Below are 26,636 nucleotides of genomic sequence, written 5' to 3' on the forward strand. Positions count from 1 at the left end.
GAGTGGAATTGTTATCAGTAGTACCAAAGCGCCTAATCGTGGAGACATAGTCACCAAGCATGTGGAGTTTGTATGTCTGGAAGTTGAAATATCGGGTTTTTGCTCCGCTGGACATACTAGCTCTTGAGGATGTTGTGTTACCACCTTTTGCAGCTGCTCGGGCCTTGCGACGCCCACGGGCAGCTTCCTCACTAGGAAGGTCATGGGTTGTGAACTTTTTCACAGTTTCTGACATAAATTGCCGGAGATATTTTCCAAGATGTGTTGTTAAGGTGTTGAGAAATCCAAGAGTCGTGTCCGTGTGCATGCGAAGCTTTGCGAGTCCATGCCACGTGGCGAGCTCAAAGAGAAAGTTAAGTAGCATTTCATTCCATGGCGATGGAAGTAGTCCCTCAAAAACTGGTATCGCACACTAAACAAATAGTTAGATAGTTACTGTTGGCTCCGCATCAGCCAGTTTACCTGGAGTAAGTCCTCAAAATCTCTAGCAGCAAGTTGTTTCATTGCTGATGCATTGGAACTGAATCGCCGGATTGTGCCTCGTCCAAATGTCGGAACTTGTCGATACCTAGACAATAGTCTTGAATAAGCAACTCAGCACATGTAAAACATGTTGCCTACCTCTCATTCAATCTTCCTATCTGATCGTGACCATAGGCATGCAGAATGCGAACGAGATGTGTGAAGACAGCCTTCCAGACACCAAGTTCAAACTCGTGAAGCAAATCCGGCACAAAGAGTGAATAAAAATTGAAGCCAAAACACCTAAGACATGTAGAAAAGGCATTCTGTTGATATAGTCAGCACCCAGCGAGATGTTCAAGTGAAGATAGATGTGTACCATTGAGGCAGTAAGCGAATTTGGACCCAATATCCTTTTCACAAAGACGCTCGTGATGTTCATGCCCTTGACATATAACCAGTCACGGACCATCCTAATCCTGCCTTGCAAGCCACTACTGTCTTCGCATTGATAGTTTTCACGCCGACACCCGTCAGCCTTTGTACCTAGCTCTCCGATCTTGTCCTTTTGAATCAAACACCGAGGACAGGGGCACTGAGCGAGAAATTTGATGCAGGATAAAAGAGTCCTAGTATCTCTGCATTAGTAGTATGAATGGGAAGGTCAGTGGCTTTCATGTACTTCTCTGGGTAGTCAGCTGAGTATGAAAAAAAGCGCGGAAAGACTCGTTGACTTATCCCATCAAGGCACTCAATAACGACACCAAATTCATAGGCATGCATGAAGTCATTGTCCATAAGAAGAAGCCAGATGGCTTGCATCAGTTCCTGGCAGCAGTAAGTCAATATTTCTGCTGTCGTGGCCTTGCCAAACACCTGACGATAGTGGTCATGAATGGTCTCGGTGAGCTAAAAAAAAAATAACAAATTAGATTATGGCAAAGATCGACAAAGAATAATTAGACTTACCTTAGGTATATATGCTAGATGGTGTGCAGCAAAGGATGAGGGTTTTCCGCGGATGTACTTAGATTGATGCCCGAGGAACAAATATATAGGCCACAATGATGCACTTCTGAAGCTAGTGAGATGTGTCGAGTCTGACCAAAGCATGACTGCAGCAACAACAGTCTCAAGCTTGCAATCTGGAATGGGGGGATTTGATTTGATGGCCTCATGCACTTCAAGCATAGCTGGCGAAGAGTAGATTTCGGAGTATACATGCTCTGCAGGTTCATTGGGTGACAGTTGAAAGAACAGTTTGAATGGAGTTAGATGAAAGTGTTCTGCAGATGCCTCACAAAATGCGGATTTCATAACCTCAAGCAGATGACGGTAGAATAGTCCAGGGACCTCGAACTCTGGTGCCGATGTTTCCAATGTGTGCTGTACACCATCAGCTGGTAGTCAAATTTTCACTGTCGTCTCTATCCAGCCATCTGTACCCAGGAATGATGAACGGATGTCTGCAGGGTCCCCCTGGTAGTTATCTAGACAATCCACCTCTTTCACAGCTCGAAATCCAGTGAGATGAGCCTTATCAAAGTCCTCAGCGAGAATGACCTCGTTCACGAGATGGTCAAGCTCCGCTAGTGATTTCATATTTGACCCGCTATAAAACCAACACATCAAACGAAAGATGGTGGAATTCAAGAATGGTATGAAGAAGTCATCCTTCACTGATGTGATGGAGGAGCCAAACCCAGACCACCATGGATGTGCACCCATCTGATCAGCTGTCTTTGGGAAATGCACCGAGTCCGATATGTGTGAGAGAGAGGTGAGGTTGTCAGGATCAAAGGTCGGAAAGGAATATGGATACGAGCGAAATATGCCGTATGAATCAGGTTCTGTGGTGAAGTATTCAGTTTCACCTGGAGGTATGTTGGGCTCTAATGAACCATCAGCAGCAACCAGTTTGTTGTGTGGGACTGGGGCTGGTGGTAAGATGGGATCTGGGGGAAGGTCATCATGAAAACGTTTGGGCATGCGGCGCCTTCAATTAGGCAGTCCAGATGGATGGATTGCTGGTGGTGGTGTTGGGGATCTTGCAGCCTATACAAATACGCAGTTAGAATATAATGAATGATGCATGAGTAGATGAAAACTTACTGGTACATCAGCTGGTTCATCCTCTCCTTCTGTCATGCTTTCACGGATCAACACCTGCTCCCTAAGGGCAGCATTTTCATCATCCTGCCGTCAGATTTTTGCAGCCAGCAATATCTCACAACCTTTCCATCGCTTCTCCATTATGGCTGCCAAGGATTCTGCCTGTTTTTTGCTGCATGAGCCTCGCATATGATTTGCGAGGCCACGTCAAGTCTCAAAGGGTACCTTACATACCGAACACTCAACCATGAAATCGGGAGTACTATTGAATGAAAAGGATGAGTGGGGTTTGAGTTGTAGCTGTGGAGGGGCAGAGGCAAAAGCAGCGTGTACTCACCTTTGAAATTAAATACACCTCATGGTGGCAGTATCAACCCCAGATCTAGACCTTCTATTGATAAGTGAGAGGTGCTCGGCACGGACTGCGATCCGCTAAAATGGCTCATTTCTCCGATAGTGATCACGCTGTGAATAAATTACTCAAGTGGACTCGTTATATTTCATGGTACATAAACAAGCACGGTCATGAGTCATGATAAGGCATCACGCCGTACTGCCCGATGGATCGCATGTAGACATCGTACTCCTCGCCTAAAAGTTCGTCCAGGGGAAGTTCGATAGTCGGATGGTAAATGCTAAAGCCAGTTGTGCAGCCACTGCTGATGCCTTCCCCGTAGCTCATGGGATTAGATAGGGCAGGGGCAGGGGTAGAGTAGAGGAGAGTAGTTGGGCCGAATGAAGTGCTAAAGATGGGAGGGAAGTGAAGTTTTTCATATGAGGTGGAGAATTTTTTGTAAGATGAGTCATTAGTTGGAGGAAGACACACCGTTCTGGTTGGATGCGGAGTTGGAAGAGGCATGGTTAGTGACAGAGGTTCCATCACCTCTCCTGCGCCTGCGACCCTCTCTGAACTCAACGCTAGGCCTGAGGTCTGGTTTGGTGGGGCTGGAGCCTTCAGCAGAGAAGGTATGAGATGAGGAAGAGGTTGCAGGAAAGGAGCTAGGAGGAGCATTGATGCTGAAAGCAATGAGGTCAGCATTCCGTTTGAAGTCAGGTGCTTTGAGGGATTTGATAGTGTTAGCCACCAAGAAAGATTGAGTCGAGGCATTGTCGGATCACATGACCTTACCCCAACAATGTGTCAACAAAGATTTACTCCAACATTTCATCCCAGTACATCATCCTCCTGAATCCTAACCCTCATCATGCCTGTTGTCGAGGCTGAGTCTGGTGAGCAAGACACTACTAACCCTCAAGTCAACCAGCGCTTCCAAGCCGTTGAAGGTACAACAATTCAGATGGTGAGTCTGAACAATTTTGGGTCTTGCAGAACCTAGCTGCTATTTGACCCTAAAGGGTTTCTGGACCAGGCTCATCAGGAAAACCCCAACTTACTTAATCTTGCTTAATCAACTTAGCCACATTTGTTTCCTCTCTCATGCATCATCTACCTAGTAAATTTTGTATTTTTTTAGTGTAACCTGTAACAAAATATGTATGCTAATATGACTGAACAACTTTTTCCTGAATATGTCAAATTTGAATTTCTAGCAAAGTAGGCTAAGTCACTAAGTACGACTTAAGTCTGTTTAAGGCAAGCTTAAGTAAGTTGGGGTTTTCCTGATGCTCAAGGCTCAGAGGAGAGGAAATGTCATAAAAACTGCTCAAGACTCAGACAGACTCATACTGGTAACTGGTGAAAAGATAACTTGATTATGTAAGCTACAAAGTGCCAACATAAGGTAAGGTAAAGACAGTCTCTCCAAGCCTAGCCAGAAATGAATCCCTACATCTCATGGGAACTTTGAATCATGACTGTCCCCAGTCATCTACCTATGCAAACCAAAGCTAAGCTAAACTAAGAAAACTAACCTGGGGGTCCTCAAACACCTTTTGTTTCCTTGGCGTGTATGCCAGGTAAACTGCGCCAGTGAGTGAGGGTCAGGCAATGCAATAAAACAATAATCTCCAGACTTTGCTTTGAGTACTGGAGGAGCAGCGATGATAAAGTGATGTGAAACGCGATGATGGTTGCATGGATGACGACGGGGAGTGGACGGATCGAAAGGGGCGAACGAGGGCTTCGAAATGAGTATAGGGTCGACTAGGATTGGTCAAGAACTGAGCAAGATATGAAAAGAATGATGGAAAAGGGAGGGAAACACGAGAATGGCGGATTGCGGAGGAACGCGCGGACGTATCGGGAAGCGGATCGTACGGATGGAAAGCGGCGGCGAATGCGGTCAGAATGAGTATAGGGTCGATAGGTGCGCGATCAAAGGGTGAGGAGATATAGATAAAATGGTGGAAAAGGTGCAATAAAATGGGGGGCGACGGAAAACGCGAATGGTGGGCGAATGGCGTGTCGGATCGTGGCACCGATGGGCGCGAATGAAAGCCATGAACGGGGGCTTCAAAACGGGTATAGGGTCGAGGGGGTTCCAATGCGAAATGGGCTGGTGAAAGTGCGAAAAAGTGCGGAGGTGCAAGAGGGAGGAGGAGGAAGGGGTATGGTGCAGGGCAACAAGGGCTGGTCCTATCAAAAAGCGGATTGGGGAAATGGACAGAGCCACTGAAGGATGGTAAATGGCCAAAAGAGCTAAAAGAGACAAACCTTTGAGCACCCAGAAAACCCTTATCTCCCCTCAACTTCTCAAAACACCAAAAACTCGATAACTCCACAACTACTGCTCCAAATTCGGTGAGCCAGGGCTCAAAATGACCGGACGGATGTGGGGAATACGACCCTAAGTTTGCGAGAGATCCGCTCGAAAAACACGTGAGAAAACCACTTATCAATGCACTGGGGAGGAGGACAAGATGCTGAAAACTTGAGAATATGGGAGAAGCTGATAAGGAATGACTGTGGTAGGATAATAGGCGAATTTGGGGGATGATTGGAGAGCTGGAAGAGCCTAGAAACACAAGAAACCCTCGCGGTGGGCTCCAGTTGAAAGTACAACAATTCAGATGGTGAGTCTGAACAATGTTGGGTCTTGCAGAACCTAGCTGCTATGCGACCCTAAAGGGTTTCTGGACCAGACTCAAGGCTCAGAGAAGAGGAAATATGATAGAAACTTGCTGAGTACTCTGACTCACTCATACTGGTAACTGGTGAAAAGATAACTTGATTATGTAAGCTACAAAGTGCCAACATAAGGTAAGGTAAAGACAGTCTCTCCAAGCCTAGCCAGAAATGAATCCCTACACCATTCTCAAGAGTCTCAACAACACCTCATCAGGAGGCCATAAGCAGAAGCACACGTACATGAAATTCTGATATATCTTATCTGCCAACATCAGTGTGACACATCCATAGGGATGCTCTAGACCCTTATCTTTTTGCAGCTCGATTCTTTCGTCTCAATCATGACCTCTTTGCAGACTTTGATGCTGTGATTCGAGAGGGTGTGTTGGCGGAATTTGATCCTGATCCTGATCAGGATCAAAGTGAATAGTAAGTTTCATTTTTGTGATTCTGTCGCTTACTTGATTGTCTGCACAGTGCGCAGGCTGTTACAGTAACATGGCACGAGTCCCCCACCGGCAGACAGCCCTCTGCCAACCGCACGGCTATAGACGATAGACGACACCGGAGCCTCACCAGCTCTATAGACGACGATAGATGATGATAGATGAGAGACGATAAGTGGCAACTGCCGGCTTAGATAAGCGGTCTGGACCGCACGTGACATGACATGACGACATAGGTCTAGAAGACCTATTTATGTTATCAAGATAGAAGGCAAGCCTCGTGTTGCCTCATGTACTGATAGAAGGGTACCGCATGGACCCTATCTACGATAGAAGCCCGCCTCATGGACGCTATCTCTGACTCATGTAGATAAGCAGATTAGAACCCAGCTTTAGGCTGAGCTTAGATACGAAGAGTAGCCTTATATAAGGTCGAAGATTACAAGTAGACGTTCCTTACTTTAATCTTACTAGGTTTACCCTTGAACTCCTTGTCCCGCTAAAGCTACCTGCTCGACATCGACTCGTACCTTCAGTGACGCCTCTCACTGTCTGTAAACCGCTATCATCTCGGCGTAACCCCTCATTAACCACCACGAGCTACGTTCGAGTACGCAACCTTTGCTTGTCTGTAAAGGCCGACGACTCTCAGCACTCGGTACCACTGTCGTGGTTGTCGCTGTTAGATCATCCTAGTCGCACACGACCGTTTGTCGTAACACAGGCAATCAGAGCCTACCTTGTATGGGTCTACAAGAACTTTGCTTCGACAATTCCGGGTTTCAGTGAGCTGAATACGAAGTTCGAGGCTGATCCCGATGCTTGGACTGGGTTCCAAAAAGCGGTAAGCTCATGTCTCTGTGCATATATGTGTCTTTTCTGACCTTAGACTGTCAGATGGAAAACGCTGCCAATAGCGCATGTTGTGATGACACTGGCTCTCTGAAGCACAACGGACTCCAGTACTTACTTAAAGACCCAGCCAAGGACAGGTTCGACCCTCCAATATTAAAGACTCACGGTAAGGCTGTATGAGGTTGGAACCATCCAGCGACTGCACGACTTCTGTGCCCTGCACGTGATATTGTCGAGTTTGATGAAGATCCAAAGTGAGTTCTTACTTTATTGTTCTCATATGCTTACAACACTGTTATATCCAGCGCATATATGGACCGCGTCAAATCGGGACAGAAGAAAATCACTGCAAAACAATGGCCGTCGATGTTTTACGACATGAGCCTCTACAATCCGAAGAACAAGAAGGCAGGCTTCCTGCGTGGTCACGCAATCATACAGGTGCGTGTTTTTCTCGCCATAGTAGCATCTCACATTGGGTTTGAACTTCCAGGGATGGTGCCATATCTTCACTGGACCGATGTCAGCGCTCTCAAAAGATCGGACATGTCACTCTTTGAAGCCGACCAAAGGCAAGATGCACAACTTGACGGAGCCAGGGCCAATAAATATCATGTATGCGGCAATACAGGTATCTTGTTTGTTTATATACAACACAGCACAACTGACAAGACTTTAGATGTACTTTGTTGCCTGCAATGCTGAATCCTGGACATCTGATGTTGGGTCTATGAACCTCGAGGAGATGTACTACATCAGGAAATTCTCACATTACTTATTTTGTCCTTAAACGGACTTATCTCACTTATTTACACTCGAGTGTCTTGGCGAAAGGAGGATCTACTTGTCCAACATTTCAACTTGAATGTATTGAGAAAAAAAATGTTGATGTATATTAATATATATGTTTTATTATATTTCACACTAAAAAAATATGAAACATGCCAGGTGAATGATGTGAGAGAGAGCAAATGAGTTTTGAGACAAGTGAGATAAGCTGATTAAGGAGATTAAGGAATGTGTGAATTTACTGATGTATACCGCGGTCGACTTACTACTCGGAGAGCACGCAGAAGATCAGTGGGTCAAGGACTTGCTGCAGTTTTGGAAAGAGTAAGTTGCACAGTTCACTTCAAGTTCTGTATATTTCACAAGACATTCTAGCGAGGCACCAGGACTTACTAAAACCCTATCAAAACGCCAGAGAGTTGCCTCAAACTTAGCGTCTGACAGTGAAGACGACATGGACGACTTTTTTGGTGACAATGACAAACCTAGCACGGTGTCATGCATGGTATGTGATTCATACCATGTCAGATATATATAGAGTGATAAGGAAGGTATGAGAGACTGTCTAGCCCTCTGTCACTAAGTTACCTCTCTGTTTTTCCTTTGATTCATTGTCTTATATTTTATTTCTCACTTTTCAGACTTGTTTTATCTTGTATTTTATGAACATGTGACCTTCTGTTTATTTCTCATTGTTTATTGTTATTTGGCTTCTTTCAGCCACCAAGTTTTACATCTCTATTTATTTCTGACTGTTTATTTTTATTTGGCTTCTTCAGCCACCAGATTTGTTTGTCAGCACATCATGTGACTGGGAAATAATCTGATTTGTAACAATATTCACATGACTCATCATGTTTTGTCATGATTTGTCATGCTTTGTAAATTCTTTGTAAGATTACACTGTATTTGTAATGTACTTAGTAATAAGCTGATTCATCACCTGGTTTGTAAGCCACATTCTTACCAATCCATCTGATAAATCATGCTTAGTAAGGGGGTTCCCAAAAAGTATAAAAGGATCCCATTTTCTCCATGAAATAACAATCCTCCCACTTGACTCTTGTCTCAAACCGTGTGAGATCACTAAGAATTAAAGTGCAGGCCAACATAAGTGCCTTGAGGTAACATCTAAGATATCATTATCTACTCTAAGTTATATACTACCTTACAGGGGTTTGACTATATAACTTTCGTCATCGTTATTTTACTCTAGGTTATATACTACCTTACAGGGGTTGACTATATAACTACTGAACAGCTCTCATTCTAAGCTTTATGTGTATATATAAGACTCTCTCTTTCAACGGAAAGTGAGACACAAATCTAAGGACGACAAAGTTGAAACAGACTATCATAGGTTGAAACACGGCCTACTAGGCTGAAACAAACCTAACAAATTATCCAGAACACAGAACATATTTGTTTGAGATTACAGGAAGAGGACAACAAATTAAATCCTCCCAAGAACTCACCACATTACCTCCCACGAAGTAGAAAAGTCAGAGACCATGGACTTAAGGACTGGCAAGAAGTCTTCACCGTGTATAATTGTGTTGTCATTATACACAACTTTCATATAAGACCCTTAAGTAACAAGACAGCGGGAGGATCAACTAGGGACCACGAGTCAGCAAGCAGTGCTCCGATGGCAGGTGGGAATACTTCGACGAGCGGCTCTGGACCCAGCTCGACAGGTAGTGCCAGTGCCAGTGCTGGACAGGCAGGAACGGCAGGTGGCACGCTCAAAGGCGGGAACATGACGAACACTGGCAACATTGACAGTGAGGATGAAGAGGAGCAGCAGCAGCCCCAGCGCAGACGCAGACTCGGACATTCAAAGAGAACGCTCACCATTGACCCCTCCTCCCACATCTCCTCCTCCTCCCAGTCCTGTACACCAGCCAACACCTTCCAGGGGTCGCGGTCATGGTCGTGGTCGTGGAGGCAAGCGAAGCAAATGTTGAATCCTATAGATGTGTCTCATCGCTTGTTTCACGCTTACCTGTTCATACTAGATGTGATACTTTGGAGTCATGTTTTCGTTATTACTTATGTTGCTTGCTCTCTATGTTTTTATTTTATCATGGCAATTAATTCATGTGAACCAAAATCCAATATATTGTGGTCTAAGTGAATACATGGGTTGGAACTATTACATGCATTGGAACTACGACATGATGGTACAAGACCCAAACAGGTCCAAAATCTCTGATATGCTCCGCAGTACTTGCATGCTTTACCTGACCTTAAACGAGCCACAAGTGCATGTACAGTACACCAGCCTGGTGTAGACTGTTGGAATATTCAAGTGAACGTACTCGTGCCTGCCGCATGCAGTACACGAGGTAGGTACCTTATATACTCACTTAGATGCAATAGTCTACTTTGTGTATGGAATTTGTACCGACTGTCGATAGGAATCTATTCCGCTGCTCATTGTCTCGTACTTCTCACATAGACTTGTCAGAAATCCGATGTATGCAAGTGATTAAATGGTCTCAAACCAGGCTGGCGGCACCTTGTGACATATGGTGGACCTTGGGTATCCTTACACGACCAGGTGAACCCATATAAGATAGGTGCTGTTTTGTTGATGTCGGATGGTGCCCACAGCTGATGTCTTTTGCCATGCACCTTCTTCATCGCTGCTACTTACTACTATATATTACATACTAAACCTTGCGGCAAACAGTACTAGTCAGGCTGTAGCTATTAGTAAACTTAACTTATACAATGTTCAAAGTAAGTACTACGAAGTTATCACAAATTTCACTGCGTGAAGACCGAGACTATTAGCATAGGCCTATAATGGTACAACATGGTAGTACTGTACTAGTTACTACTTATGATATAATCTACAACCAGTAGTTTAACCTGGAGGCTGGAGCTGGTACGGTAACTGGACCACAGAACAGCAATGAACGCCAACCAAAAAAACACAAAAACTGCTCCCCCCAAAGTACCCGTCTTTCCAGATCTAAACATCATGACAATCGTAATTGCTCTCTGATCAGTGAGATAGAGGCTATTCACGACAAGCTGGTCAAACTCTCCCACCAACGCCTCATCACTCTCGACACGCTCCGTGGCTGACGTGCATACATAGAAAAAGCAATTTGCGCCGTGCTCACTTGGCACTGCACTCCGCCTCCACTGCCCGATGCACTGGCAGTTGAAGAGGGCCCGGGTGTACTCGTACTAGTTGAGCCGGAATTGGAAGATGTCGGTGATGAAGTATTTGCTGCCGCGAACGGGACAACTGCAGGCCCAGGGAACGTGTACTGCACGGGCGTGTCAAAAATCGTGGGATCGTAAATTCCTGGATCGTTATCGCTGTATCCGCCTGGAAAAGTGACTTCATCACTCGCTGGTGCGACGGCTGATTGGTCGCCCTGAATATTTACCTGTAGAGGACGTGATCGATATGGAATGTAAGATTACGAACAAACATGGCTCACCTGCGTACAGCTAGGGTAGAACTCAGCGCCGCCCATCTCATTTGCGAGATGTAGCGCGATGATCTCGTGTCGTATGAGGTATTGCCCTGGAGCTAGTGTTGGAGGAAGGGTCACGTTTGCTGGCCCACCATTCACTGTACGTGCAACATTCAGATAAAAAAAAAGAATGACGTGAATGAATAGACGTACTGATATTTTGCTGATACCAAACCATATCGCCTGGCTGCAGCCCCGTCTCCTCGATCTTGAACCATTCCGCGTTTGTTGAATTATACTGATCGCACGTCGTGTTGACACACTGCGCCATATAAGTCATGATGGGGCCGATATTGTGGGGCCAATTGCTGCCGTCACCACCCTTCCACCAAAATTGCAATTGACTGGATGGATTAGCGTTGGCGACAAGTGATGCGAGTTGAGCATCTTGGCCGCAATTAAGATACGGGTTGGAAGCGCCCTTCACGGGCGCGACATCATTGATCTGTCTGACGATGCTGGGAACGGGGTCGGCATTGGGAACGTTCCCATAGTAGTCTGTGCCATCGATTGCAACTTGCGCGACATATCCATGGCCTGAAACAAGTGGTAGAAGTGCAAGGATGGCTAGGGAAAACTGGTGCGAGCAGTAAGACATGGCACGTCGACCTAGTAGTTCAAGGATGTCGCAACGGAAGGGCTTAAGTTTTAAGCCTTATATCAGGGATGGAAAAAAGATGCGTGTAATGGAGGGGCGGTAAATTAAAGTTAGATCGGTGGAAAAATGCACACAAGGGGTGACAAGGCTCGCATACAGCGTGAGGAGAAGGCACGTCGTGGTATAGGCGGGGATGTTGCGGGGAAAAATAAGTAAAACGCAGGCGCGAGGACACAACGTGGTTGCACTCATATACGTACATATATGCGTGGCCATCAAATTTAAACTTTTTATTGTACTCGAGCAGCTGGGGAAGAACAACAGGAGAGAATGCGTGGACAAGCAACGTGCCCAACGTGACTCTTATATTGCTTCCGTAAGATAAGATTAGATGTACTTTCAAGTTTTCCTGCTCATCCTTTACTACTGCCAACTGCAAGTACCCTCCGAGTTCAAGATACAACTAGGCATTGATCAAGTTATTGCATGAGAGTGTATAAGCCTGAGCTAATGGAATCATCGATCTGATCACCTGCACCGTCCATTTCAGCTGCGAGCCTCATGTCCGCCGCATGTCCGCGGTATCTGCTGGTTACCGGTTCTCTTCCATCGAGTGCTCTTCCATACATAACGTTTTTAACTCACAAAGACGTTTGTGCATTTGGTATTCTAGGTTCCAGGAACTGTCTCCATGCTACATCAACTGCTCAAGAAGCAGACTGATTTCTATCACGGTGAAATCGTGCAAGTCAATCGGCTGCTGCTTGGGTGCAGCTACTTAATGACTCTGACAGACCGTCGCGATTTGGCGTGTACAAGGTACTCTGCAGTTCATCAGCTTTGCTCTTGGCGTTCGGTAAGACTGACAGTGGTTAGAGATATATTTATAAAGTTCCGTGGAAAAGTGGTAGTCAAGGACCCAAGGTTAGGAGGCTTGAGGATCGTTTATTATGTACCGAACCCATTTACAAAAATCCTGCCAATTTCCAAGCGGGCAATTCCTTTCGGCCCCTTATACTACATATATGCAAGGTATATCATATTGGTACATAAATTCTGCTGTGCTTATTTGGCGGCTGCCAGCGCCCCATCGACAATCTCGGTCATTTTTATGACAGCCTCTTCCTCCAAAGTCCGACCTACGAGTTGCAGGCAAACAGGCGCGTTCTTGAATATCTCCGGCTCGTCTGAATCAATCATTTGCCAATTAAAAAATCGTTGGGTGCTGGCAAAGTACTCACACATTTCGTAGATACCCTTATCAAAATCGTCATAGAAAACATGACGAGGTTTCTTCGCGTCAAGAGTGGGGTCGACTGTAGTCACAGGGAAAGTCGTAGCGGGATAATCGAGCGCGTTCCAAACCGTGGTGTAGTTAGTGTACCTATGGGCTGTTTGTCACTGATAGTTTCAAATATTGCAAATGCAAAGATACTGACCTGTTCTTCCCATGGGGAGTCGCTACATATGATGACGCTGGACATATGATAGCATCGACAGGCCGTCCTGTACCAGTCTCTGATGATGTTGCTTCCCAATGGTCCAGATATTCTTTTCGGATGTCTCTGCGCAGTTTTTGCACTTGCCAGAGCTGGTATGCGGTGATACCGACCTTCTTCGGGCGGAAGGGTGCTGCCGTAGCATCTGAATCATCTAGCTCCATCGTCGCAATTATTGGTTCCCCTGTGGCGGAGGTCGTCATCATGTAGTCTTCGCTGGAGGCGGCGTTCCAGATGTTCCGCTGTATGATGCTGCTAGGTCAATTGGTAGCATAAGTTAAGAACAGAATTCCTTGCCGTGGTGTCTGCAAGCAACCTGTGCTTGATAGGCTTCCAGTCAACAACTATCGCCAAATGAGCACAATTTAGCAGAAGAGTTATACAAGAAAAACCTTTGTGGCCCGCCTTCTCGAGAGCCGCTTTAGTGATTTCCAGAGACCTCCTAATAGGCGGGTGGGGCACAACAACGCCATCATCCCACATGATCGCAAAGCACAAGTCCTTGCCAGATCCATGGTCTGCGAGATTGTATTCGTCTTCATGCCATTTCTTCCTAACTGCAAGAGGATCTTTGAGCCATGGTTTGGCATTGACAACAGCTTTCATGAAGGCTTTGACCCCGCCGACGCTATTTGTCATAGGACCGAACACGGAGTGAACCGAGTCTTGGCCCTCGAGTGAGTTAAGGGCGCCACAGTACGGCACACGCCCGTATGATGGTCTCAGACTGTACAAGCCACAGAACGAGGAAGGAATACGAATCGATCTGTCGAGAAAGCGTCAGAAGATCACTATCGATCGTAGCTCCAAATCCCTTCCTACCCCCCAATATCAGAACCTACCCCCAAAGGGCTTCCTTTAAGGGCAACCAACGCACCCTCTCCTCCTGATGACCCACCCGGGGTTAGAGAGCGGTTGTGTGGGTTAGTCGTCCGGCCGAAGATATTATTGAAGGATTCTGGCCACTGAAGATACGTTCAACCCCGAATAACAGCTTAAATCATGTTCAGCGTGCGCTCACCATGACTGTCTGTGGAAGATTGGTGCGGACAAATGGCACGGCTCCGCACTCGATCAGAATGTCGACCAATACAGCGTTTTTCTCTGCGTATCGCCCAATCCACGAGACATAACCTAAGACCAGCGATTCATAATTGATCGGAACCAGGGAATCATCGATTATCACTTACCCATGGTAGTTTCTAGCCCCTTGATACATATTTGATCCTTTAGAGAGATCGGCAGCCCATGGAGGGGACCAACGACCTTCCCTGTCTGTTTGAAATGATCATCGAGTTCCGCTGCTCGGGCTAATGCACGATCAACAAATATTTCCGTCAGGCAATTGACCTCATTGGCTGGTTAATACAATTTTCGTCAAGCAAATGTCCACGAAAAATGGCTCACGAGCTGGTGAGCGACAACAGCCCTCTTGTAAAACGCGGTGGTAACGTCTACAGCAGTCCATTCGCCACACGCGAGTTTCTCCAACAAAACATCCACCGAAGTATTGGTGATCTCAATTTCTCGTGCAGTCAGAAGGCCGCACGTCTCCGGGAAACCAGTCACGTCCAGAGTAGAGTCTGGAGGAGGGGACACAAGCCACTCTTGTGGAATGGACTTGAGCTGCCTCTGCTTCTTCTCTGCAATAAGTTCAGTCCAATGCGGCATGTCGTTCGGGAATGGAGTGGGACGAGGGCAATACTGAAACTTCACAAGAGATAAGACGGACAGGGTGATAAAAGGCTCTCCGCGACTGATATTAATAAAGTTAGAGATAAGACTTTCAAAGAAGACTGATAATAATACCTGAGGAAGTCCCTTCATTGCCTTCGCTGGGGGCTGTCGTGACGGTTCAGAGCAAGAGCCTACTGCAGCGGATGACAAGCACCATCTTCAACATGCTCAGGCTGTCAAGAATCCGCAAGATATACCAAAGACGAAGATTGGGCTTGTGACAACTGAGTCGCAACATACAATTGGATTGGTGTAATTTGGCCAGTAGTGACACGGTCGGACAGCCCAGGTTTCAGTAGCATTGGTATGAATCAGGGTCATGCTGTAGCTTGAGGTGAAGCAACAAGAATCGAGATCGAGAGATGACGAGTGCCGGCTGAAATTCAATATATGGAGACCCTGCAAGTGCGCGATCCGCTCGTCTCTGGACCGCTCCAGAAGGAATTGGGCGGAATGGCCTGGAACGATCTTTACATAAAACGTTTCACCATGACCACAAGTCATGACAGTAGGCCATCAGCAAACCGAAGTCGCACAGTCTTGTAATTATAAACTTCACACGTATAAGTCTCAACTTCGCCACAAAATAATCAATTGTAATGTAAACAGCTAGTTTCCTATAATTTGTACTAGACTAGTGAGCTCAGGTCCAACTGAGACCAATTTTCTTAGAATAGCAAACCTAGGAAAACTAGCACTAATCATTCTAAGGAATCAGTAAGGAATGTCGACAAAAGAATGGTAGGTCAGCAGGGATCAATATAGGTGCGCTCTGCACCCTCGCTTATTAGGTACCAAGAACGCACATCATGAACTTGCGCTGTTAGTAGTGCTGTTTATGTATGGACCGCACACGTCCGGATCGTGGTACGCCGCAGGGTCCTGGGTCAAGAACCCGAGTTTTAACCCCTCGAGGTAAGACCTATATAGACGGCCGTCAGATCTTTCGTAAAGCACCCTAAGATGCGCTTGACTCACCATTGCCTTGCGAGTGCACTTCCATTGGTGAGGGTTGATATCTCAGTTTTGAAGTTCCAGTACTGAAGTAATCATCTTTGAGCAAACATCTTGATCAAATGCAATGGGACACGTACAATCCATCCGGCACCTTTGCTGTAGGCCAACTTCTGTGCATCGGCCCACTTGTAGAGGAACTCGTCCGTGGCATTGAACTGCGTCGAAAGTCCCCACTCTCCGAACCAGAGTGGAGAATTGCCGACCGCTGCATCGGCCTGGATACGTGTAAGATCTTTACCAAAAGTGAGTACATCATTGCCGAATGAACGGAGAAGACGCACTGCAGATACTGATCAGGTAAGACCTCGGGTCAGCAGCCGCAACTCCCTATATATTTGTTAATGCAAAGCAATAAGCCACGTGCACGCGACATACACCAAACCTGTAGAGAGAAAATTAAAATTAAAGAAACCATGAGAACTTGACGTAGTCAACCGTGTACTCACGAGTAATACAAATGGTTGTCGTAAGCTTGGGGGCCAATCGCCGCGTCAGCTGGATTAGAGGGGTTATCGTACTGCCAGTTCACATCCATGAAGCTATGCATGCCATCGTCAATGTATCCTAGCAAGGACTCAGGGTGAACTCACTTGGTCACCAGTGGAGGACGGGACTGATGGAAGGGTGATGCTTCGAATATGGTCTGCAAATCGAACGCTACTCCGATTTCTAGTAAAATCGGAACGGCTTCTGAAAGTGCCGTTTGCACCTCCACCGGGAATGTGGTTTCGGAAGATGTCGCACTCAATGCAGCCGTGAAGTTGTTCGAGACGGACGGTGATACTGATACTGATAAACTGGATGATGGCACAAATATTCCGAGTATGAGCTCAACTGCACGGATCACCTGGACGAAGTTCTTTTGGACTGTACAGAGGTTCAGGAATCATGAGGGCACAAATAAAAGAATTGACGACGAGTGATACATACAGTTGCCATAGCCGGGTGTCAGAGTCGCGTTCATAATGGGTTCATTGATTGCCTCGATCGCAAAGACGCTTCCAAAAGTAGGGTCCAGGTGAGAAAGTGCAGTCATGACCGCTGTCCACACCAGCGCACGGTGATAATTATACGGAGTCTGTGTGTAAAGATTTCTATTTGATGTTTTTACCAGCTGCGAAATGGCTCACGTAGAATTGAACATCGGAAGTGCAACTAATAAAAATAAATTTTAGCACAGAACAGACAGGAACCAAACGGGAACCTACTTTCCGGTGAACATTTGTCCAGCTGTTTGAACCCCGGGTAATGCGTGATGATCCAGGATCGCTTGGATCCCGGCATCTTGCAGCCAGCCCAAGCCCCGACGCTACACGCTCGAGTTTAACAAGAGAATTAAACTATAGCAGAGCTTCTAACCAAGTACTCGAGACCACCCCGAGGGTATGATTCGTGCGACCTATCGACTAAGGCCTCCACAATCCAATATCCCAGCTATGAACGGGCGTAATGCATAACACATGGAAGTTGGCACAAGATGAGAAAAAGCAAAGCAGATCAAACCATCCAACGTTAGTCTGACCAAGTCCACAGTGACCTTGGAATCGACTCACAGGAACCCTGACGGTGTTAATACCGGCCGCCTTCAGCGTATTGACATGGTCCTGCGTAAACCACGTGTCCCAGTGTTTAGCGAATGTAGTGTCGACGGTGTCGGGATACGCCTTTGCAAACGACCTATTTGATCGCAGATCAAATTAAATTTCACATGCGAACAGTGTAGAATTAGAACGTACGACTCGGTTGAAATGCATGACGAACAATCATTAGCACATGACTGTCCACCCATATCCAACCACTCTAAAGAAACTTGTTCAGTGAACGCGTATTTGCAAAGTTCGTTGGTTTATCACCTTGAGGAAGCATCCATGGCTCTAGGAGCAACCTGGGCTATCACTTAAGTTGAACAGTCGGTCGGAGGCAGAGAGTAACACTTACCATGAACCCAGATTAACACCATGGATGTTAGTTAGTTGTGCAGCCCACGCACGGGCAGCAAGCGTGCCCGAGAGCACCAAACCTGCCAGAATATGTCTCATCGTACAATTATTAGGCCAAGAGAAAAAATATGATTCAATAAAAAAAGATTCCCGGTTTATATGAATATCTGTCCAGGCAGACGTGGCAGGTCAGATTAGGTCGCACAGGTAGAAGCGCATGGGTCAGTGATTGCATTGAAAGGACCCCTCAAATACCTCATTGTATATCTCGTCACCGCGACGCGATGGAAACCGTCCCGACCTTCGTATCAACCATAGTCCGATTCGCCGTCCAGGCCTGGCGCCTAATAGATGTGCGCTCAAAGTCTCGTTTCTGGATGTTGGATTTTCAGATTAGGCTACTAGACGGTGTGCCACATGCACCATGCTGCTTCTTTCAAAAGTCAGTAAAGCTATCGAGATATCAGGACTTACACCTGGCTTCCTCACCCCCTTCTATTATTCGAGTCGTCGTTTATGTAGACGATGCAACCGTACACACGCGTGTATCAATGTTACAGGAACGCTCTTGAAGGCCAGTCCCCAAAAAGGAAAAAACATAGTGCTGTCCATGAGAACCTGTGAGATTGTTATATATCGTAATATATAAGAAAGATTTTCGTTGCATTGGGATAATAAAGCAAAATATGGCCATGTGAGAGCAGAGCAATTCAGCGCCAACAAGGGCCAACTTGAACCTGCAAGAGCTGCTTAACTGATTGTAAGTTGCAAGCCATGTCAAACCACGAACTTGACTCAACGTTTGAACCTCCGATAACCGCATCCGGGCATCAACTTAAAGAACGACGTTGTGACACGTGCGGTCCTATTTTACATAATTTCGACGATTAGCCTGCTAGCGGCTTGTAAGCACTACAATACTATAGCCACGTTCTCAGAAGCAAGTAAATCAAAACTAACAGAGCCTCACAATTTATGTCGACGTCCCGTGCACAGAATTCTCTCCACCAGATCTTCTATTTAGGATGGGGATGAGTAGAAGACACGAGTCCATCCTTGAGCTTGAGTGATCTACGAACTGTATTAATAAGTATTATATCCAACGCAGACAGTGATACTGCAGCGCTCCTAGGTCGATACCATATGTGTAATCCATAAGTGATGTGTCCAAATCGTAATCTCATGACGGTTCTGCAAACTCAAAACCACGGATGACAATCCCCCCCGTCCCATCGATACACCTGAGTGGCATCGCCCACAACCAAGACAGTTCTCGCCATCCATGCCCCATTGTATACCTTTTCGATCCACCACCGGAGTACAGGATGGCGCATGAACCATTTGAAGTAGGCATAATATCTATGCAAGGATGATGTATAAGCCACCGTCCCAACAACATCGATGGGGGACATACCTCCATTTGTACGCAGTGATTACCCTCGGGTTTACATATATGCGCTGCAGATTGAATTGTCGTCTCAGGTCGTATGGGAGCAAAAAGCTTTCTGACGAGAAACATTCTCCTGGGGCAGATGCGCGGAACTGTATTGGGGGTGTCAGAGCGGGAGTAGGACCGCGCATGGTGGGATCTTGTGTTGCTGGGTGTGTCGAGGGTAATTCGTATGGTAAAGGGTCAATGGAAAGCGTGCGGTTGGATCGCAAGGGTATGGGAATGAGAGGATCTGCAGGGAAGACGACGATACCGTTCCAGCAGGAGAATACAGGTGCGGGAGAGTCTGTCTGCATCGCGCGATAGTCAGCTTCGTCGAAGAAATATGGCCATCTTCAAGTCAAATTAAACATGGTTTCATGAACATGAAATTCGCACTCACATTCCACTGGTGAGTTTTGCTTGTCGATCTCGGAGGACCCACATATCGTATGCGCTTTGAGATGTTAGAATGATGAGAATGGAAGAGCTAGATCAGCGTACCCGAAATGCCCAAAGTCCAGACCGCATGCCATGTCATAGTCTCCATTATTCGTCTCCAGTAACTCTACCAAGGTCTCGGGCTCAATAAATATGTCATTCGAGAAGACAACTTTATCGTATCCTCCTTCCATTAGGGGCTCAAGTGCGCGGTTACGAGTGGCAGCTAAGAAGTCGATGCGCTCCCTCCCGCCCAAATAGTCAGGTCGGGATATAGTCTCATCTCCTGTGAGTATGCGCCGCGACACGCCCATGAGTGCAAGGTCTGCATCTAGTTCTCGAAGAAGCTTAGGCGAGGCATCAGTACTGTGGCTCTCGACGACCGAGACGAAGACGTTGTCTGGACCGAGATAATGTATAGCTTGGATGAGAGAGTTGAGCCAGTAGGGTATGACTAGTTCGTTGTTGTAGAATAACGCAGCGATGAATATTTTCTCTAAAAATGGATGAGCTACCTTCGTATCGACAGATTCGAAAAAGCTTGCCTTGTTTCCCGTGCCCTTGTCTTAACGGATGTGCAACGGCGGACTGCACTGCATCTCTGTAACGCACATCGCCTGGCTGTTCATAATGCGCTCCGACCCAGGTGCTCGCACAAAATAGGATGGTATAGGTCAGAAGCTGTATCCACCATAATTTATGAAACTGATGCGCCACCAGATGCGCAGTCGGAGACACAGGCCTAGAAGAGCGCTCACTACCTTCTTCGGCTGTTTCCAGCAACGCGTGTTCCTCGTCAGCAACGTCGAATGGGTAGTCGATAGGGCGTCGCTGGAGCATGGCATATCCCTGCTGGGAAATGGTCACGTCTCCATCCCATCTGCTTGAGAGTAGTGGAAGTAAAAGTCGGGACAATTGAACAAAGGTGAATGTGGGCACTACGAAGAGGAACATGAGTAGGACTCTCCATGTCGCGGGGAAAGCAGGTAGCCATCCAGTGAGAGCGGCGAAAAATGAGATAGAGAAGATTATTTCTGTTGCGATGTAAATCGCGAGGAAGATGGAGAAGGAAAGGAGGATAGGGTTGCGTTTTATTGGGAGAAGTATTCGAGATATGAAGTGATGGACATTTAGTTTTCTGAGAAGACGTCCAGTATAAAGGAGAAAAGACATGGGGGGTGGAATCGAAGCATGGTGGGGATATAGGAAATCCGAAGGGGTTTAGAGCTCGAGTACTGACTCCGAACCGAGAATCGTGTAAGCGCCGAACTGCGCTTTATTATAAAATTAGACGCTCACAGTCGCTGCCACACATACCACCTTTATTCCCTCGACACCCAAGTACTCGGAGTTTATGTCATGCACAGTAGTTATAATACCATACAGTAATCACACCAGATCAGTACGGGCCGACTCATGGTATATTCTCAACTTTACTGATCAGTAATATCAGGAATCTGATTGGCCACTATTCCGAGATCTTTTCGTCGTCATCAACCATCTCGATACTCTTCTCGCTCCCCTACAACCATACCCCGATTACACCAATAAATTATTCCTTTTTCACTCCGTGTAGTGCTACCGTCAAAATTTTCAGCTTGTTCAGAGGCGTTCCCTACTCACATTGGACTCATCACCGAGTGATGTTCTAAAGTCGATACGCCAAAGCACTCCCATGGAACTAGTATAAGGAGCAGAACTGCCAGCAAAACTGATTGTTTTCCGGGGCGGCAGAACTAGACTATCGTGATGTGTATAACATTCCTAACGGCGACATCAGTGTTGCCTCGTCCCATCCACCATTGTAACTAACAACCTCAACCCCATCTAGAATGGCTCGTGGAATTATTCCATGTTCGACCCGATCCAATTCGCCAAAATCAAAAACTTTTTCCTCGAGCACTTCAACTCCATCAAAGCTCTCATCCTTTTCATCCTCATGAACTCCTTGAGCAAATTCAACAGCGATATCGTCAGGGGAGATACTAAGCAAGGAGGTCGTCTGCATCACGAGGCTCTGTTGAGAGCGGAGGTGCCCATGCGAAGGGTGAACCAAGATCCTGTGTAGTCTCAACAGCGATGCCAAAATCAATGATCAGTGATGCAAGGGGGCGTCCGCCAGCATGCACCATCTTACTTCAGGGACGTCCATTTTCATGTTCTATTGAAGCTATCAGATCAAAGTCGAACTCTGCGGGTTTCGGATACCCTGGCGTCCTGTTAGGTTGTATCAACCTCCCTTCGTGTGAGTTCTACTGTGGAGTCGCTATCCGGTGGTCTCATATCAATGTAACGCAGTTTGAGTGTTATCAAGAAATTTTAGTACCTGCCACACTGGCAGAACGTGTTTCTTCCAAGTTCTGCCAGGAGAACTACTTTAAAATAGTTATGGCCACAAATCTGGGCCGCACAGCCAGCTTACCAGAACGCTTGGTAAAACTCCCGAGTTCCGCCAGCAACACTACATGGAACCCCTCACGGCGTCACATATATTTCAGATCGCCTATATAGTCCTCTTGTCTTCCAGAACCCGTAGCGCAGAGCTCTATCCGCAGCTTCAAGATGCACTACGTACCCATGGTTATACCTAAGCTCAGGTACCACTCGTTCTTGTCACTCATGGTTATAGATCTCTGACTCGATGTTATAGCGTGACAGAATCTTCGACATAGCTGGTGTGCCTTTCGATGACGTCTCTCCAGAAGAAAAGATATACACCGCCAGTATCGAGAAAGTTGACTCTTATTTGGCTTATAAATTCCGTTGATTCTGGGTGCGTCATATTCCACGAGGGATAACATTTACGAAGCTTATTGCTCTCATTCAGAAAGTCAACTCGGACAATGAAAATTTCGATCAGATCGAGAATTATGCAGGTAGGTGTTACATATACCCGTGTGATGGATGCTTTTTACGCTTCGGCAGTAAACCTCGATGTCACAAGACGACCCCATCCCATTGCCTTGCGCCTGTTTCTTCTAGAGCTCGATGATTTTGTTCGCCATAATCACTTCAACATTCTCCACCCGATCCTTCGGTCAGTTCTGCTGCGAGTTCCTTGCCAATGTTTCAACTTACTATGAGCGGTATCATACAGCTTGATCGCATCAAGCCTTGAGCTGCCCGAGGAGACTTTGGTGGAAAAATACAACTTTAATCGAACGGGAGAAACTTTTTGTTAGCCTTTCTTTTCCTGTATCTGGTCCTAGATCGATAAATACATTCGCAGTCGCGTTCATAAAATAGTAAAGGCCCTTTCTTCGCGACTGTCCCTTAACTTATGAACTCTCGTCAAGCTATAGGCGCTCGAATGAAGAAGAGGAGAAATTACAAAGTGTCTGGTTGAAGGGACACACAGGTACGATTGATGCATGTTTTACTTCACACCTGTCTCCTGAATCACGCAGACACCGGCGGTATCACTATCCTATGGAGCCAGCCTATTGGCGGCCTGCAAATTAAGGCTCCTGACGGTACGTGGAAATGGGCCGACACATTAACAATGGTTTGGTACGCCCATAATACATTACCATGATATCTGCGAACCTGATGCTCCACCACAGGTTATCAATACAAGCGACATGATGCCATTCTTCACAGGCACGTACTACAAGCACACAATTCACCGTGTCATCCAGCCCCCCTCGGACCAACGTGCATACGACCGTCTGGGTGTATACTACTTCTCGATGCCAGATAACGACGTTCGTTTGTTGCCGTGTTTTGAGAGCCCTGTGTTAAAGCGCGTTAGGATTGAGCGCAAGTTTCTCGATGAGGATGCGCCATTGTCCAAGACGTGGAGGAAGAGAAGGATGAAGGCATATGGTCGGAGGACTGATCTTAAGAAGGGGGTGGAATTCGATGTTGAGGAGGAGGTCATCGAGGGGATTGTGGTGAAACATTATAACTAAGTACTGAGTACTGAAGAACGGTGGAATGTATTATTATGACTCAATGGTGATACTGAGAATTTCATGGCTATGGACGTCGTTCGCACACGAGGTCTTGAATGTAAATTGCGAGGAAACTGGAGAAGGAGAGGAGAGCAGGTTTTATCGAGAGAAAAGTTCGAGTTATGAAGATAAAGCATTTGGAGTATTGACTCCGAACCGAGAAAGTCCATCTGTCTGATTTGTGTCTGATTCTGTCACTCTAGACGCTGGTTTATTCTTGGACACTCGGTCAATTCCGAGTTCTTCCATGGGTCTCCGAGACGTACATCGCTGCCTACTTACTACGACCTTCATCTTATGATCTTGTGTTCGCCTATACTCAACCCTGCGTCTTTTCTGAGACTTCGGATCCCAACACTTCAGTCACTTCATTCTCAACTTGCCTCCTAGAGAATCACTATTGAGCACGAGATCGTTTCGTCTTGGTGCTACTCATTCTCGGTGCATCGTTGCCTACTCCGGTCTTCTTCTCGTTTCCGTCTAATTATGACTATCACGTCTGTGCCCTCGTGCCCCCGCTGTAATGTCATTATCAATCATATCTCGCTCACTCATCCTCAATTACACCAATGATCTACGCTGTTTCCTTCCATGTGGTGCTGTCGTCACTTGTTCAGTTTGCTGTACTACCTCACTACATTAGACACCTCAGCAGCGGGACAAAAATGGACTCGATACTACGCCGAGGTACTCTCATAGAACTCATGACATAAGTCACGACGCCGTATCTATTTCAGATGGCTTATCTCGGTGTGAAGTTTTAATCCTTCTGTTCATAGCCCAGGTATTTATTATCTACTTGCATTGAACTCTCTATTATCTTTTCCGATAACCATCCAAGACATGCCCAGTTTAACCCTGCCGGAGTGTCCACACTACATCCCCCCTCCAGAAACAAAAGAGGACTGTAAGAGAGTGTCCAATAAATACAATACATTCGTATAACGTCTCCCCATATAGTGGAATTCGCGGACCTTCCCATCATCGATCTTTCCAAAGCGCATACACCCGAGGGACGTGCAGAGCTTTATCCGCAGCTTCGAGATGCACTACGCACCCATGGCTTTCTCTACGCTATCAATCATGGTCATACACAAGCGCAGGTGCGGCCCATTCTCGTAACTCATGCTCAAAGGTTTCTGAATCAATGTTGTAGCGTGACAGGGTCTTCGATGTAGCTGGCGTTCCTTTTGACAGCGTCTCTCCGGATGAAAAGAAGATGTACACCGCCGATGTCGAAAAAGTCGGGTACTACGCAGGTTATAAACCTCGTCAATTCTGGGTCCGTTGTTTCTACAAAGGACACCATGAGCACAGCTTATTACTCTTATTCAGAAAGTCGACACGGAGAATCAAATTCTCGATCAGATTGAGCATTATGCAAGTAGGTATTACAAATACTCGTGTGATGCGTGCTTCCTACCCCTCGGCAGTAAACCTCAATGTCACAAAGCGTCCCCACCCTACGGCCGTGCGCCCGTTCCTTCCAGAGCTCGATGATTTTGCTCGCCATAATCACTTCAACATTCTCCATCCGATCCTTCGGTCAGTTCTACCGCGAGTCCTTTCTCGATGTTTTAGCTTACGAGCACCATTATACAGCTTGATTGCGTTAAGCCTCGAGCTGCCCGAGGAGACTTTGGTGGAAAAACACAATTTTGATCGAACAGGAGAAACCTCTGGTTAGTCTTTCCTCTCATGTATGCAGTCCTATATCGATAAGCATATCCGCAGTCAGGTTCATGAAATAGTAAAAGCTCTTTTTTCGCAATCGTTCCTTAACTTACAAACTGTCGTCAAGCTACAGGCGCTCGAATGATGAAGAAGAGAAGTCAAAGAATGTCTGGTTGAAGGGACACACAGGTACACTTTATACCTCTTTGCTTCAAACTCGTCTCCTGAATCGCGCAGACATCGGCAGCATCACCATTCTATGGAGCCAGCCTATCGGAGGCCTGCAGATTATGGCTCCTGACGGCAAATGGAAATGGGTCCGACACATTGACAATGGTTTGGTACGCTCATAACAAACTACAGTGATACCTCGAACCTGATATTCCGCCAGGTCATCAATACAGGCGACATGATGACATTCCTCACAGGCGGATACTACAAGCCCACGATCCACCGTGTCATCCAGCCCCCCTCCGACCAACGCGCCTACGACCGTTTGGGTGCATACTATTTCGCGATGCCAGACAACGACGTTCGTTTGCTGCCGTGTGCTGAAAGTCCTGTGTTAAAGCGCGCTGGTATTGAGCGCCAGTGTCCTGATGATGATTCACCATCGTGCGAGACGTGGAGGAAGGGAAGGACAACGTCGTATGGGAGGACTGATCTCAAGAAGGGGGTAGAACGTGGTGTTGAGGAGGAGGTCATCGAGGGGATTGTGGTGAAGCATTATAACTGAGCACTGAAGAGCGGCCGAATGATTATGTATTAGTATGATTGGCTGACTTTTGTATGGTTTCGGTGTTCATGATTGCACGACCGTGTGGACGTCATTCGCACACGAGGTTCTGAGTCAAAGATAGCGGTATCCACTGCATTGTGCCTTCACAAAGAATTAATAGTACAGCTCTATCAGCTCCGAGCTAAACGTTTATCCTCGATCAGGTGTGGAGATCAACAGTGATCTTGTGACAGTACGCCCGTTTCCTTCCCGAATGCTGTACGAAGACTCCGTGCTATGGAGTGCTTGGCGCATGTCCGTGCAGCAGTAGCATAGAGTGAAATTAAAGCAGATATAACAACACATCACATACGCAACGTTCGATTGAAGCGCTGAAGCACCGCGTGACTGACAAAGAAGTGTTAATATCCTTTCGCGCAC

The 26,636-nt window shown here is 46.5% G+C and overlaps 7 protein-coding genes across 7 annotated transcripts; 2 read left to right on the forward strand and 5 right to left on the reverse strand.

Annotated features, from left to right (window-relative positions):
* Positions 1-3,097: 3,097 nt before the first annotated feature.
* On the reverse strand, positions 3,098-3,682 carry F5147DRAFT_816738 (uncharacterized protein; the record flags this gene model as incomplete). The annotated part of the gene is made up of 1 exon (XM_041443582.1): positions 3,098-3,682. The coding sequence occupies one exon, from the start codon at positions 3,680-3,682 to the stop codon at positions 3,098-3,100; it is 585 nt and encodes a 194-aa protein (XP_041288507.1).
* Positions 3,683-10,415: 6,733 nt separating this feature from the next.
* On the reverse strand, positions 10,416-12,096 carry F5147DRAFT_715459 (glycoside hydrolase family 61 protein). The gene is made up of 3 exons (XM_041438540.1): positions 11,343-12,096; positions 11,154-11,287; positions 10,416-11,099 (listed from the first exon to the last, which is right to left on the reverse strand). Exons 1-3 carry the CDS (start codon positions 11,785-11,787, stop codon positions 10,725-10,727), a joined length of 954 nt encoding a protein of 317 aa, XP_041288508.1. The 5' UTR covers positions 11,788-12,096; the 3' UTR covers positions 10,416-10,724.
* Positions 12,097-12,852: 756 nt separating this feature from the next.
* On the reverse strand, positions 12,853-14,957 carry F5147DRAFT_747496 (general amidase; the record flags this gene model as incomplete). The annotated part of the gene is made up of 9 exons (XM_041439958.1): positions 12,853-12,974; positions 13,029-13,171; positions 13,227-13,528; positions 13,584-13,630; positions 13,679-14,052; positions 14,109-14,251; positions 14,308-14,420; positions 14,477-14,636; positions 14,694-14,957. 9 exons carry the CDS (start codon positions 14,955-14,957, stop codon positions 12,853-12,855), a joined length of 1,668 nt encoding a protein of 555 aa, XP_041288509.1.
* Positions 14,958-15,631: 674 nt separating this feature from the next.
* F5147DRAFT_641332 (glycoside hydrolase family 5 protein) lies at positions 15,632-18,079 on the reverse strand (the record flags this gene model as incomplete). Its single annotated transcript, XM_041433054.1, has 15 exons — positions 15,632-15,945; positions 16,002-16,063; positions 16,118-16,272; positions 16,322-16,367; positions 16,416-16,422; positions 16,487-16,579; positions 16,631-16,907; positions 16,971-17,118; positions 17,171-17,195; positions 17,249-17,349; positions 17,400-17,474; positions 17,594-17,717; positions 17,777-17,840; positions 17,894-17,925; positions 17,979-18,079. 15 exons carry the CDS (start codon positions 18,077-18,079, stop codon positions 15,831-15,833), a joined length of 1,425 nt encoding a protein of 474 aa, XP_041288510.1. The 3' UTR covers positions 15,632-15,830.
* Positions 18,080-18,970: 891 nt separating this feature from the next.
* On the reverse strand, positions 18,971-21,085 carry F5147DRAFT_371214 (cryptococcal mannosyltransferase 1-domain-containing protein). The gene is made up of 5 exons (XM_041429424.1): positions 20,396-21,085; positions 19,914-20,346; positions 19,813-19,866; positions 19,395-19,763; positions 18,971-19,339 (listed from the first exon to the last, which is right to left on the reverse strand). The coding sequence occupies exons 1-5, from the start codon at positions 21,021-21,023 to the stop codon at positions 19,180-19,182; spliced, it is 1,644 nt and encodes a 547-aa protein (XP_041288511.1). The 5' UTR covers positions 21,024-21,085; the 3' UTR covers positions 18,971-19,179.
* Positions 21,086-22,412: 1,327 nt separating this feature from the next.
* Positions 22,413-23,761, forward strand: F5147DRAFT_656414 (uncharacterized protein; the record flags this gene model as incomplete). Its single annotated transcript, XM_041434114.1, has 7 exons — positions 22,413-22,447; positions 22,509-22,584; positions 22,678-22,726; positions 22,776-22,887; positions 23,153-23,208; positions 23,258-23,323; positions 23,451-23,761. The coding sequence occupies 7 exons, from the start codon at positions 22,413-22,415 to the stop codon at positions 23,759-23,761; spliced, it is 705 nt and encodes a 234-aa protein (XP_041288512.1).
* A 637-nt stretch (positions 23,762-24,398) lies between these two features.
* F5147DRAFT_371252 (uncharacterized protein) lies at positions 24,399-26,309 on the forward strand. The gene is made up of 11 exons (XM_041429425.1): positions 24,399-24,587; positions 24,645-24,710; positions 24,764-24,906; positions 24,960-25,085; positions 25,139-25,187; positions 25,237-25,348; positions 25,406-25,485; positions 25,538-25,553; positions 25,605-25,666; positions 25,715-25,818; positions 25,869-26,309. Exons 2-11 carry the CDS (start codon positions 24,647-24,649, stop codon positions 26,211-26,213), a joined length of 1,101 nt encoding a protein of 366 aa, XP_041288513.1. The 5' UTR covers positions 24,399-24,587; positions 24,645-24,646; the 3' UTR covers positions 26,214-26,309.
* Positions 26,310-26,636: the final 327 nt, after the last annotated feature.

Source organism: Suillus discolor (assembly GCF_016758755.1).
Source record: "Suillus discolor strain FC423 chromosome Unknown F5147scaffold_66, whole genome shotgun sequence".
NCBI lineage: Eukaryota > Fungi > Basidiomycota > Agaricomycetes > Boletales > Suillaceae > Suillus > Suillus discolor.

Bases quoted from the DNA above. Each gene is read 5' to 3' on its own strand.
- F5147DRAFT_715459 (XM_041438540.1), bottom strand. From the start codon at position 11,787: ATGTCTTACTGCTCGCACCAGTTTTCCCTAGCCATCCTTGCACTTCTA. The intron at 11,288-11,342 runs GTACGTCTATTC...TTGCACGTACAG, and splicing joins TTGGTATCAGCAAAATATCA to TGAATGGTGGGCCAGCAAAC. The intron at 11,100-11,153 runs GTGAGCCATGTT...CGTCCTCTACAG, and splicing joins TCTACCCTAGCTGTACGCAG to GTAAATATTCAGGGCGACCA.
- F5147DRAFT_371252 (XM_041429425.1), top strand. From the start codon at position 24,647: ATGCCCAGTTTAACCCTGCCGGAGTGTCCACACTACATCCCCCCTCCA. The intron at 24,907-24,959 runs GTGCGGCCCATT...TCAATGTTGTAG, and splicing joins ATGGTCATACACAAGCGCAG to CGTGACAGGGTCTTCGATGT. The intron at 25,819-25,868 runs GTACGCTCATAA...ATATTCCGCCAG, and splicing joins GACACATTGACAATGGTTTG to GTCATCAATACAGGCGACAT.
- F5147DRAFT_371214 (XM_041429424.1), bottom strand. From the start codon at position 21,023: ATGTCTTTTCTCCTTTATACTGGACGTCTTCTCAGAAAACTAAATGTC. The intron at 20,347-20,395 runs GCAAGCTTTTTC...ATCCATTTTTAG, and splicing joins ACAAGGGCACGGGAAACAAG to AGAAAATATTCATCGCTGCG. The intron at 19,764-19,812 runs GTGAGTGCGAAT...TTTGACTTGAAG, and splicing joins GCAAAACTCACCAGTGGAAT to ATGGCCATATTTCTTCGACG.